At 37.2% G+C, this 14,010-nt stretch overlaps 1 protein-coding gene across 1 annotated transcript; it reads right to left on the reverse strand.

The window, feature by feature from the left end:
- Positions 1-457: 457 nt before the first annotated feature.
- LOC125850045 (putative disease resistance protein RGA1) lies at positions 458-4,774 on the reverse strand. The gene is made up of 2 exons (XM_049529958.1): positions 3,941-4,774; positions 458-3,234 (listed from the first exon to the last, which is right to left on the reverse strand). Exons 1-2 carry the CDS (start codon positions 4,365-4,367, stop codon positions 617-619), a joined length of 3,045 nt encoding a protein of 1,014 aa, XP_049385915.1. The 5' UTR covers positions 4,368-4,774; the 3' UTR covers positions 458-616.
- Between the last annotated feature and the right edge of the window lie 9,236 nt (positions 4,775-14,010).

Raw genomic sequence — 14,010 nt, forward strand, 5'->3', positions numbered from 1 at the left:
ACAACTAGCAAAGAAGTCATTACTATTGTGTTGAATTTGTTATTTAGAATTAGACTACAATATTTTGAAACTACTTAAAAGGGACACGAATCGGCATAACTAAGAGGCCCAAGTGTTATTAGTTACTAAGAAATTGGCTAAAACCTTTCCCAAAAATTACACTGTACAACTAATAAGAAACTGTGAATACGACATTCATCAATACGACGCCAACAAACAAGAAGCTAAATAGCTAAGCCAGTCACCGATGTGATTTGGCGTTTTTTCCACGAGACAACAACATTTACTCAGAAAGTGATAATCAACAACATTACTGTTAGCCAATAATTACAAGTATAATACAAATGGATCGTTCAAAATAAAATCAGAAAATTACATACAATGGCAAGAACCAGAGATATTCACAAATTAAAAACAAAGAAACAATTACAAATAAGTAATAGATTCTCAAAGCGTATAATACAAATAGATTGTTAATTTGTTTCCAAAATAAAATTACATCCAATGAGAGAGACTCACAATTCACAAACAAACAACCCTAGAAAAAATTACATGCAATCACAATGGGAGGAACTAAAAAGACTCACAAACAAAGAAACAATTATAAATATTACTACTAAAAAATACACAGATACGGAATGTGAGAAATTTTGTGCCAGTCTTCTCCTGTTCCCTTCTCACACCGCTTGAACACTATTGGACATATACCAATTGTTAAAGTTGTGAGGGCTGTTAGGTGCTGCAATCCCTCCGGTAAACATTTTAGCATCTTGCAATTTTGAACAGATAACTTTGTGAGTGAAGTTAAACCTTTCACCCCTTCCTCTGGGAGACTCTCTAGTGCATCACAATATTCAATTTTCAGACTCTCCAAAGCATTGAGACTAGCCAGGCTGGTAGGCAGCTCTTTGAGATTCTTGAACTTAGAGATATTCAAGTATTTGAGATTTGCAAGGTTTTTGAACATCTCTTCTGGGAGTGAAGTTGCTTCATTGCTATTGCTATAGCTAATGTTGAGGGAAGTAAGATTCCTAAGATTAGATATGGACCTGAAAGGTGTAAGATTCCTAAGATTAGACATGGACCATAAAGGTGTTGGATCCAATTCCAATTTCTTGACAGAAGAAAGGGTTGGAATAACAAACACAGGGCACCACTTAATTTTCATCTCTTCAAGCACAGGGAATTGCTCTCCTCCTTCCTTTTTCAGCAATCCTTTCAGATTACGAAAGTCCCATATAGCAAGTTTCCTCAAGGATGGAAACCTTATTCTTGTGGGGAATCCAGAATCAACATCGATATCCACTTCTTCAACATACTCCACATCCGCAGACCCGTTCCATAGCACTAGACTTTCTAGACAAGGCAGCTCACCAAAGGGTGGTAAGCACGAGCAGTTTCTGCATTTGTTAATTATAATAGAGACAATATTTTTCAATACTGAGTGATTCATCCACTCTGGGAGACGGATTCCTCTGAACCAATTGATTTCTAAATATTTCAGATTGGGGTGTGGTTTGAGGGCTTCAAGCACTTTATCTTCTTCTGATTCATATCTATGTGGTCCGGACATGTTCCAATTCATGATTAATGAATGCAGATTCCCTTTTGCACATAAATTGGCTTCTTTTGCATCCTTATGATTCTTCACTCTCTCAAGATTTGTGATTTCAAATGAGCCATAGAGATTTAGGCTTCCTAGTTCCCCAAGTTGACAACCTTTCCTCTCGCCCACAACAAAGTTACTTAGAGTCTTAAGGCCTGTCAAAGATCCTATCCTTGGTGGCATATATTTCAATGAACGGCGATCAAGTTTTAGATTCCGGAGACTAACAAGTTTACTTGTTTGTTTTGGCAAACAACAAAGGTTTGAGCACAACCGTAGATCAAGAGTCAGCAGATTTTGAAGATTGCACAACCTTTCTGGAAGACTACGCATTGCATTGCGAGACAGGTTCAAATATCTTAAATGTACTAGATCTCCAATGGAAGAAGGTAACTGCTTAAGTCTTAAGTAACTTAGATTGAGTACCCTCAACGAGACAAACTGTTTCAAGAGTGAAGGAGAGATAGAAGACACAACTTTAGCAAAACCAATGGGCTTCCTAGGTATATAATCTTTCTCATCAATGAAACTACCGTGCCCCCTAATGAAGTAAACTTCTGCATTTATTTCACGGATATTGATGTTTGATGTGTTTGCTGAAAACAGAGATGTAGCCAAATCATGGATGAGATCATGCATCTTGAAATAAGTTTTACCATATCTAACTTCAATCTCTTGGAAGAAAGACCTCAAATATAATTCATTCCATACTTCATTACCCACATCCTCTAGCTCCAAGTTTCCTTTCGATGAAAGAAAACCGTGTGCCATCCAAAGAGAGATTAGATTTTCCTTTTCCATTTTGGTGTCCTTTGGGAACACTGCAGAATACACAAAGCATTGTCTCAAATCAAGTGGAAGATGATGATAACTCAGCCTCAGGACAGGCAGCATAGAACTTTCATCTTGAGCCAAATTCCAAATCTCACTATCTCTCACATTTTCCCACTCTCTTTCTGAGCTCTTTCTGAACAAAATACCTCCAAGAGTCACGGCTGCTAGAGGCACACCACCACATTTTTTCACCATCTCCTTTCCAATAGCCACAAGGTTAGGATTTATTTCTTCCTGGTGTCCAAATGCACGTTGTATGAACAACAAACAACAATCTTCTTGAGACAGATTTGACAACTCATATGGTTGCAAAGTTCCCATAATTGATCCAACCTTTTCAAGACGAGTAGTGGCTAGAACAAAAGCACCACTTGCTCCAACCTTCAGGACTGCTCTTAAATTAGCCCACTTCTGTTGATCTTCATTCCAAACATCATCTAAGACAAGCAAGTATCTTTTTCCATTCAGCAACTCCTGAAGCTTCTTTTGAAGTGGAGCCAAGTCCATCTCACCAAGTAGTGGCCTTCCTTCAATAGATTCTACAATTGCCTTTATCAACCTCTTCTCATCAAAATCATCCGAGACACAAATCCATATTTTGGGATAGAAATGCTCAGTTACTCTTTGATCATTGAAGACCATTTGGGCAAGAGTCGTCTTTCCTAGCCCCCCCATACCAAGTATTGGGAGGACTGAAAGGTGTTGGGCATCACTAACATTGTTTATCAGGATTTTCACTATCTCATCTTCCTCTTTGTCTCTTCCATAAACTTGGGGTTCAGTTAATACAGAACCTGGTGCAAGCAACGTCCACATGAGAATATTATTGCATTCAAACTCATTAGGATTTGGTAGCGTTATTAGAGGATGATATTGTCACTCTCTTCCAACTTAATAAGTTTCTATTCTATTTGTAATTTTATTGTTTTTGATAATATTCCATTATGGCACCTTGATATTATTTTGCTGAACTTGGTACTTCAACGAAAGAAATGAACGATGGAATTCTATACTCCAACCCCTATATTCCACTCTGAAAGAAATCAAGCCTAATCAGTAATCACTAACAAGGAGAAACATGCCTAATCATTTTTTTTCTTTGTTAGACAAAATTTACACTCAGCTGTCTGGAAAGGCTACCGTCGTTGGGATTAACATGCCCTGTTTTTTATGGGATTAAGGACCCAAGTGCAGCACATAGAGAAACAGAATAGAAGAAAACCTCTTTTCTCTGAGCTGCTTTGTTAAGAAAAGCAAAACGGATCGAGTGTTCCAAGTTTATAGGTAAAGAAAAGAATTCAAAGCAAAGGGAATGGGTAGTGGATGAGTTAAACAGGTGGATTTCTAAAGAAGGGTATATTAAGATTGAAAGTATAACAAGAGGTATATTTAAACTATTTACGATAGTACATGAGTATATTTGACCCTTTTCTGAATTTGATAATTGCCAAAAAAATGAATATAAACTAAGTTGTTGTAATACTAATTTAAAATGAGTACCTGTTTCCCGTCTAACAGCTTGTCTCTCTGTAATCTTTTCGTGCAAATGAAAATTCTTTCTTTCCTCTGCAATTGCATTTAGTTTTTTCATCACTTGGTCCATCCTTTTCCCAACCTTGTGATGGAAAGGGATAACCTTTGGATGATAACGGCCATATGCAGACTGGGAGAATCGTGTGGCCTTAGTTTTATATTCATCCAAGATGTCATCGACTTCATACGTAGCAACATTGAGTTTTTGCAGCCAATTTTCTAGTGGTTTGTCGTTGAGTTGCTTCTCCTGAGCATCTTCAAGGACGGCTTGGATTGTAGAAAACATGCTTGAAAGCCTTTGGAATTTATTTTCAAAACCGAAAAGCAATACAATTTCCCCTTTGAGGAAAGAAGTAAGATTCTCTAACAGAACTTTAACTACAGCTTCAGCCATATGTTGAATTCACTATTACGAATATCAGATATGTGGAGATTACTAGAATTGTAAACAATGAATAGCTAGAATGGGAATTGTATACAATGAATGTATAATTTTAATACATAGGTGGTTGTTGGAATGAAATACTAAGCTTGACTTGATGCAGGGGGGCGTGGACTTGAAATATAGGTGGTTGTTGGAATGGTCTTTTATTTGATTTTTGAGAATCAAACTCTGTTTTTTAATTCGATATCTGTTAGCACAAGTTTAATGGGTTTACAATAAATGTATGATTTTGAAACGAAGTACATATAATAAACGTTGGGCTGATAGGTTAGGCATTGAGGTAGTTGGTGATACTTCAGTAGGAAACTTGCAGCGTAATTGTTATGGAAACTGCTAGCTAGTTTCATGTCTGTATTTTCTTGTGGGGTTGGTTTGTCAATAAAAGTAAGAATCACACTTTGCTTTTTCTATTAAATATTCAATCTTTTAGCTTTATCTGCAGTTTTTTTTTCAAAAGAACACCACTTTTTATCTTGCCAATTTCTCAATTAGTCCAACTTATAGAATGTGTAAATTTCGTGGTGGTACCTAAATTAATGTTTTGCTGTATTAAAATGTTTACAATGTTTAAGAGCGTAAAGTGTATTGAATGTGAATTAAGGTCATGATAAAGGAACTCTAGCACAAAGTTAAGTTGAAAGTTTGTCTGCCGATTAAGTTTTCGTATTAGTTTATACAAGTGTCAAATTCAAACTAGCATATCTCTTAAACTATGAAGAATTACGTGGACCATAGTCTATCAAATTAAATCCCTTGTCAACCATCCAATTGTTATTCAATTTGAATCAAGATCAAGAAGTTATGGTCATTTTAGTGAAGCACAATCAAATACGGAGCACAAGTGGATTTTACGGACAGCTGAACGTAAGAAACACAAAGCTTAAGTTGATGGAGTTGTAATAATTACAAACTCAATTATTCGTCCACGGGTCTCTCAATTATTTGGTTTTGTTTTCAATCCAATAATCAACTGTTGCTTTTGATTTCAAACATTTTCTTGGCATCTCTTTTATTCTGGGGTAATCTTTCCACAAAAAGTTTTTGAGAAAAAAAAAAACACTGGTTTTTTATCTCGTGTGTTTTTTGATGCTTGAGTTCTTGAAAGGACTTGCTAGCTCTCTATCTTTTTGAATGAATAATGTTGTGTGCTTATTGTTATATATATCAATCACCAAGAAGAGTTTTGACCAGTGAAACAAACAACCTCATCCGTCCTTCCTATTGGTGAAGTACGTTGCATTTTTCACCAACCAACCTGACAAGACAACTTTACAGCTTTACACCATTTTGAACCTGGACGAGAGCACTCTGCCAAGGATCGGGTCCCTGCATTTGTGAGGATCATCAAAACACCTAGAATACAACACATTCCTTTGAGTATATGCTTTTGAAAAATGAAGAAAAAAATCTTTCTTGATACATGGTACGCCAAATGTGAACAGGGGGAGTATCTATTAGTTAAAAGGGATTTGACTCCTCTCCATTACACTTTTTGTCAATTTCTTCAAGTGCATATTTAGATGAGTGATATCGTCTTTTTAGTTATACTTTCTAAATTACTTCAATCTATAACATTATTTTCTTAATATCGGTCAAAGCAGATTTTATTGAAATTTACAAAACTGAGCACCTAATATTTTAGAAATTTAATGTTATCTTTGCAAAAAAATAACAATTCTTTCCTGTAGGAAACTAATTTTAAGGTCCTTTAAAAAAGATTTTTATCAGAAGTCAGATCATAAACCAACGTTATAGTAAGCAAGTAGAGTGAATGGATTTTACATTTACAAGCTTCAGCCATATATATATATGTTGAACTTAAAATTAGATAACTGGAATTGTTGTGAGTTAGCAATAAATCTTAGTAAGATGTTGGAAATGAAATATGGACAACTGAAAGTAAGAAGCACAAACTCAATTATTCCACCATTGGGCCCATCTCTCTCAATTATTCACACTTTGTCTCTTCAATCCAATAATTAACTGTTGAATTTGATTTAAAACATTTTTTTATGGTGGGGTAATCTTTCAACTATGTCTACAAAAAGTTTCTAAGAACCTGTTAAAATTAAAATAACTTTTGATTTATTTGGGTAAAATTAAAAGGTTCTCTTAAAAATCAGTGAGATTAGCATCTTTTTTCCCCCAGGTTTTAGCTTGTTTTAGGTAAAGTGAAATAAATTGGCCAACTCTGGTAATATTAACTGATATACACATTTGGATGTGAGCAATTCATCACAACCAAATAGTAGATGAGATCATGCATCTTGAAATAAGTATTATCAAATTTATCTTCTTTCGACCTATTGGAAGAAAGAACTCTAAGTATATATAATTATTTCCATACTTCATAACCCACATCCTCTAGCTCCAAATTTTCTTATGATAAAAGAAAACCATGTGCCATCCAGAGAGTGATGTGATTTTTCTTTTCCATTTTATCAATCACACAGAAAGCAAAACATTGCCTCAAATCAAGTAGACGGTAATGATAACATATTCAGTCTCAAAGCATATAATATATCAAACAGTCAAGAAAATCCCAATCGAATCACGTAAGTGGATTTTATGGCCAGCTGAAAGTAAGAAACACAAAGGTTGTAATAATTTCAAACTCAATTATTCCACCACGGGGCCTCCATGTCTCTCAATTATTTGATTTTGTTTTTCAATCCAATAACTTACTGTTGCTTTTGATTTTGGGGTAATCTTTCCACAAAAAAGTTCTTCAAAGAAAAAAACACTGCTTTTTTATCTTGTCAATCTCTCACACTCTTAATCTTTTACCAAATAAGTATTGGGAAAATGCATAAGTACCCCCAAGCCTATGCCCGAAATCCCAGAGACACACCTAACCTCTACTAAGGCCCTATTACCCCCCGAACTTATTTTATATGTAATATTCTACCCCTTTTTGGCCTATGTGGCACTGTCTTGTGGGCCCAGCGCATGTTGACATTTTTTTCGAGGATAGTGCCACGTATGCCGAAAAGGGGTAGAATATTATAGATAAATTAAGTTCAGGGGGGTAATAGGACCTTAGTAAAGGTTAGGTGTGTCTCTGGGATTTCGGGCATAGGCTGGGGGGTACTTATGCATTTTCCCAATAAGTCTTACTAAAGTTAACTTCTTCGACCTCTTGGAAGAAAGACCTTAAGAATACAAAATTCTTTCCATACTTCATTACCGTGTTCCATCCAGAGAGATGAGATATCTCTTTTTCCATTTTATGGTCTTTTAGGAATCAAGTGGACGGATGAGAACATACTCAGTCTCAAAAGCACACAATATCTCTAGTTGTCAACTTGGTGCTTTTGAAAAAAGCCAAATGTAAACTTCTCTCCATTACACTTTTTCTCAATTTCTTCCACAAATTTTGATTGCTCATTAACATCGTCTCTAAATTACTTTAATCTATAATATTATTTTCTTAATATTGGTTAAAGCAGATTTTATTGAAATTTACAAAACAGAGCACCAAATATTTTAGAAATTTAATGTTATCGTTGCAAAAAAATAATAATTCTTTCCTGTACGTAGGAAACTAATTTTAAGGTCCTTTTAACAAAGATTTTTATTAGAAGGTAGATCATAAACCAACGTTATAGTAAGCAAGTAGAGTGAATGGATTTTACATTTACAAGTAGAGTATAATACACAAAAATATCACACAGCGGAACCATTCTAGAAACATACTGCTTACAATGCAAAGTATGCTGAGAATTACATCCAATGAGAGACTCACAAACAAAGAAACAATTACTAATACATATTCAAATACGGAATGTGAGCAATTTTGAGCCAGTCTTCTCCTATTCCCTTCTCACACCGCTTGATCAGTGTTAGACATTCCCCAACTGTTAAAGTTGTGAGGGCTGTTAGGTGCTGCAATCCCTCGGGTAAACATTTTAGCATCTTGCAATTATGAACTGATAATTCTGAGAGTGAAGTTAAACCTTCCACCCCTTCCTCTGGGAGACTCTCTAGTGCGACACAACTATGAATTTTTAGATGCTTCAAAGCATTGAGACAAGCCAGGCTGGTAGGCAGCTCTTTAAACTTGTAGTAGGAAGAGATATTCAAGTATTTGAGATTTGCAAGGCTTTTGAACATCTCTTCTGGGATTGAAGTAGCTTCTTTGTTATTGGTAATGTCAAGGGACGTAAGAGCCCTAAGATTAGATATGGACCTCAAACCTGTTGCATCTACCCCATAAACATGTTGAAAAGTGATTCAGATACTTGACCAAGTCTTCAGGAGTTTGTTAGTTAGTTTCCTTTATCTTAGCATGTTTAGATATTGTGGCAGATTAGTAGCTAATTAGTAGTTAGTGGTTTAGTGGACCTAGATTTTAGTATTTTCTGTTTTACAGTAAGCCTATTTATAGGCAGACTTGTTGCTTCCATTATTAATCAGAAACGAAACTTTGCAGTAGCTTTTACTTATGTTTTTTGCTCTATTTTTCTGTTCACTTTCTCCTTTACTTCCTTTTTCTTTCCAACAAATCTGGTATCAAGAGCCAGGTTCCTTTCTGGAAATTGTGAGGAAAAATGGCAGTAAATGGTATTTCATCATCTTCCCAACAACTCATGCCAATTTTTACTGGTGAAAAATATGAGTTTTGGAGTATCAAAATGAAAACTCCTTTCAAATCACAAGGAGTTTGGGATTTGGTTGAAGCAGGCTTCGTGGAGCAATCAGACTCTGACGAAGAGACGAAAAAATTGAAAGAGATAAAAAAGAAGGATGCCAAAGCGCTATTCTTGATTCAACAAGCAATCCATGATACAATTTTTTCAAGAATTGCAGCAACAACTACATCTTCGCAGGCATGAAAGATTTTGAAGAAGGAATTTCAAGGTTCAGCTAAGGTGATTACGGAAAAATTACAGACTTACCGTCGTGACTTTGAAACTCTTTATATGAAAAGTAATGAATCTGTTCAAACTTACTTGTCTAGAGTTTCTTCTCTTGTTAATCAAATGAAGTCTTATGGTGAAAACATATCTAAAGAAACGGTTATAGCAAAAGTTTTAAGGAGTCTTACTCCAAAGTTTAAACATATTGTTGTTGCGATTGAAGAATCTCATGACTTATCTGATTATACTTTTGATGAACTAATGAGTTCTTTGCAAGCTCATGAAGAGAGGCTCCTAATATCGCATGAAAAAAATGAAGAAAAGGCATTTCAGGTGAAGGGGGAGTCCATTCATCAGAAAGATAAGCTAGAAAACTTTGCAAATCGTGGAAGAGGCAGAGGTGGTTTTCGAGGAAGAGGCCGTGGAAGAGGCCAAGGAAGAAATCGAGATAGAGGAGGATCAAATGAAGAGAAGCAGGCTAAGACGTTTTTGTGCAACTACTGCAAAAAATCAAGTCATAAAGAAGCTTATTGTTGGCAAAAACAGAGGGATGAGAATAACCAAGCAAGCTTTGTAGAGGAAAATGATGACGACAGTAAGTTGTTCATGGCCCTTTATTGTGAAAAAGAAACTACTAACGATTTTTGGTTTTTGGACAGTGGTTGTTCCAATCATATGTCTGGAACAAGATCATTGTTCAAGGAGCTCGATGAGTCAAAAAAATCAGATGTAAGGCTAAGAGACAACAAGAAGATTCAGGTTGAAGGTAGAGGTATAGTTAGCATTATGACCAGCCAAGGTAATGCTAAGATTTTAGAAGATGTGATGTTTGTTCCTAGTCTATCTCATAATTTGCTTAGCATTGGACAACTAATGATTAGCGGATACTCAATTTTCTTTGACGATGGTGTTTGCACTATTAAAAATAAGAAATCTAAGAAAATCATTGCTAAAGTTCCAATGGCTAACAATAAAATGTTTCCTCTAGAAGTTTCAATGGTTGAGAGGTGTACTATGGTAGCTAGTGGAGATAATGAAACTAGACTATGTCATTTACGTTATGGGCATTTAAATGTTAATGGATTGAAGTTATTGAGTCAAAAGGAAATGGTTTTTGGGTTGCCAAAAGTTGAGAATCTTGATTTTTGTGAAAGTTGTGTTTATGGGAAACAAAGTAAAAAATGTTTTCCTATAAGCAAGTCTTGGAGAGCTTCTGTTTGTCTTGAATTAGTACATGCTGATTTGTGTGGTCCTATGAGTGTTGAGTCTTTAGGGGGAAGTCGATACTTTCTGCTTTTTACTGATGATTATAGTCGTATGAGTTGGATATATTTCTTGAAATTTAAATCTGAAATTTTTGACAATTTCAAGAAATTTAAATCTTTTGTTGAGAGGCAAAGTGGATGTAGACTCAAAACACTTCGAACAGATAGAGGTGGTGAGTTTATGTCAAAAGAATTCAGTTCCTTTTCTGAGGAAAATGGAATACACAGAGAACTCACAACACCTTATACACCAGAGCAAAATGGTGTAGCAGAACGAAAGAACCGCACAATTACCGAGATGGGCAGAAGCATGATGGAAGGTAGAGGTGTACTGAAGTGTTTTTGGGCTGAAGCTGTTGCCACTGCTGTCTATTTGCTGAATATTTCTCCTACTAAGACATTGTTTAACCAAACACCATATAAAGCTTGGAGAGGTAACAAGCCCAAGGTAAGCCACTTACGTGTCTTTGGTTGTATAGCTTATGCCTTGATAAATTCACAAGCTCGACGTAAGCTTGATGAAAAATGTGAAAAATGTATTTTTGTTGGATATAGCACACAATCCAAGGCTTATAAGTTATATAATCCAGTGAGTGGTAAGATTACGGTCAATAGAAATGTTGTGTTTAATGAAGATGCAAGTTGGAATTTTAATTCCACAAATGAAAGTTCAAACATTAAGTTGTTGCCTTCTGACGATATTATTGATCAAGAGTATGTAGCTGATCCTTTTTTGGCTGGTCCATCGTCTACCTCATCAATTGCACCAGCAACTTCTCCAATATTGGAAAAACCTTCCGCTGAGCCAACTCCATTAAGAAGATCAACAAGAGATAGGAAACAAAATCCTAGATATGCTAACAGTACATCTTGTATCTTTGCTTTACTTGTTTCAGATCCTATCCTCTTTGAAGATGCTGAAAAAGAGGATAAATGGTGCAAGGCTATGGAAGAAGAGTTGATGGCTATTCAAAAGAATCAGACATGGGACTTGGTAAATTTGCCTGAAGGAAAGAAAGCTATTGGGCTCAAATGGGTGTTTAGAACCAAGTATCATGCTGATGGCAGCATCCAAAAACATAAGGCAAGGCTCGTCGCAAAAGGTTATTCCCAGCAACAAGGTATTGACTTTGAAGAAACTTTTTCTCCTGTTGCTCGCTTTGAAACTGTGAGAACTTTTTTAGCCTTGGCTGCTAATTTAAGTTGGCCAGTTTACCAATTCGATGTTAAATCTGCCTTTTTAAATGGTGATTTGGAAGAGGAAGTCTATGTCTCACAACCTGAAGGTTTTGTAGTAAATGGCAAAGAAGATAATGTCTACAGGTTAAAAAAGGCACTCTATGGCTTAAAGCAAGCGCCGCGGGCATGGTACTTCAAGATTGATTCATATTTCCATGAGAATGGTTTTGAAAGGAGTAACAATGAGCCTACTCTTTATGTAAAACGAGAAGGTAAAAATGATTTTTTGGTCGTATGTCTTTACGTTGATGATATGATATATATAGGTGCGAATGAGTCTATGATCACTGATTTTAAGGACTGCATGATGAAGAATTTTGAGATGTCTGATTTGGGTCTACTGCATTATTTTTTTGGTCTTGAGGTGAAACAGGGAATCGAAGGCATATTTCTTTCACAAAGAAAATATGCGACAGATCTTTTGAAAAAGTTTACCATGGTAAATTGTAAAGTTGTTGTTACACTGATGAATATTAATGAGAAGTTGTGTCGTGATGATGGTTCTGAAATGGCAAATGCAACTTATTTTAGAAGTCTGGTTGGTGGTTTGAATTACTTGTCTCATACACGACCAAATATTGCTTTCTCTATTGGCGTTATATCGAGATTTATGCACAATCCAACCAAGCTTCACCTTGGAGCTGCAAAGATTGTATTAAGATATATTGCTGGAACAACAGAGCATAGAACTTGGTATTCTAAGGTAACAAATTTCACATTAACTGGCTTTACTGATAGTGACTACGCAGGCAACATTGATGATCGAAAGAGCACATCTGGTTTCTTGTTTAATCTTGGGTCTGGAGCAGTTTCATGGAGTTCAAAGAAGCAGGAAGTGGTCGCTTTATCAACTTCAAAGGCTGAATATATTGCAGCAACCTCTGCATCTTGTCAAGCAGTTTGGTTAATGAGACTTGCTGCAGATTTTAATCAGAAACCGATTGGTGCAACTGAGATTTTTGGTGACAATATATCTGCCATCCGGTAAGGCGGAATAGAATTAGAACGGGTGTCGGGCTCCAAATATATGGCAAAATCAATGTCACGATCTGGAGGTAGGCCAAGTAGGTCTGTAGGGAACACATCTGCAAACTCTCTAACCACAGGAACTGAGTCAACTGAAGAGTCTTCTCTACTCACATCTCGCACATAAGCCAAATAAGCTAAACACCCAGAAGCAACCAACCGTCTAGCCCGCATAAAAGAGATGATCCCTATCGGTGTGTGACTATAAGCACCCTGCCACAACACTGGGGAAATGCCAGGCATGGCTAAAGTAACGGTCTTGGCGTAGCAATCCAAGACTGCATGGTAGGGAGATAACTAGTTCATGCCCAGAATCACATCAAAATCAATCATATCTAGTAGAATAAGATCAACTCTAGTATCACAACCCTGGATAGTCACTAAGCAAGATCTTAATATCTGATCCACTACTAAGGACTCACCCACTAGGGTCGAAACATGAACTGGCTTTGCCAAAGACTCAGACCTCATACCCAATCGGGGAGCAAAATAAACAAATACATACGAGAATGTGGACCCGGGATCAAATAATACTGTAGCAGGCTAATGGCATAATAAAAGCGTACCTGTGATAACATCGTCAGATGCCTCAGTCGTCGCCCTCGCCGGGGCTGCGTAGAAATGGCCCTGAGTACCTCTGCCCGATGCATCTGATCTACCACCTAACCTGCCTCCCCGAGCTCCGCCTCTGGTACCCTGTCGGCTGTCCCGACGACCCTGGTCCTGACCACCACCTCTAGTTAGAGGGGGCACTGCTGAAACTGGTCTAGGTGCAAGGGAAGCTGGTACAATCATTCCTCGCCCTCGCCGGGGGCACTCTCTGGACCAATGGTCAAGCGCACCGCAATCAAAACACCCCGAAGCGGAACTCCCTGAAGTAACTCGACCGCGATAGAAAGGGGGAAAATCTGATCCCCTCGAACTCTCACTCGTAATAGGACCACCCTGGTGATGCTGGCCTCCCTCAGAAGCAGGTAATGACGCTTGAACAGGCCAACTGGACTGACCCTGTTGGAACCTCTGGCGGGACCTATCATAGGAGTCTATCTTTCTAGTCTGGGACCCGTTGTAGCTGCCCTGGTAGCGTGCCCTCTTATCGCTGCCCCCTTGGGCCTCGCGATGAATATGCTCCATGGATCAGGCATGGTCGACCACATCAAGAAATGAACGATCGGCCGAAACTAAATGCTCTGTGTCGACCCT

The sequence above is a fragment of the Solanum stenotomum genome, unplaced genomic scaffold (genome assembly GCF_019186545.1).
Source record: "Solanum stenotomum isolate F172 unplaced genomic scaffold, ASM1918654v1 scaffold1331, whole genome shotgun sequence".
NCBI classification, from domain to species: domain Eukaryota; kingdom Viridiplantae; phylum Streptophyta; class Magnoliopsida; order Solanales; family Solanaceae; genus Solanum; species Solanum stenotomum.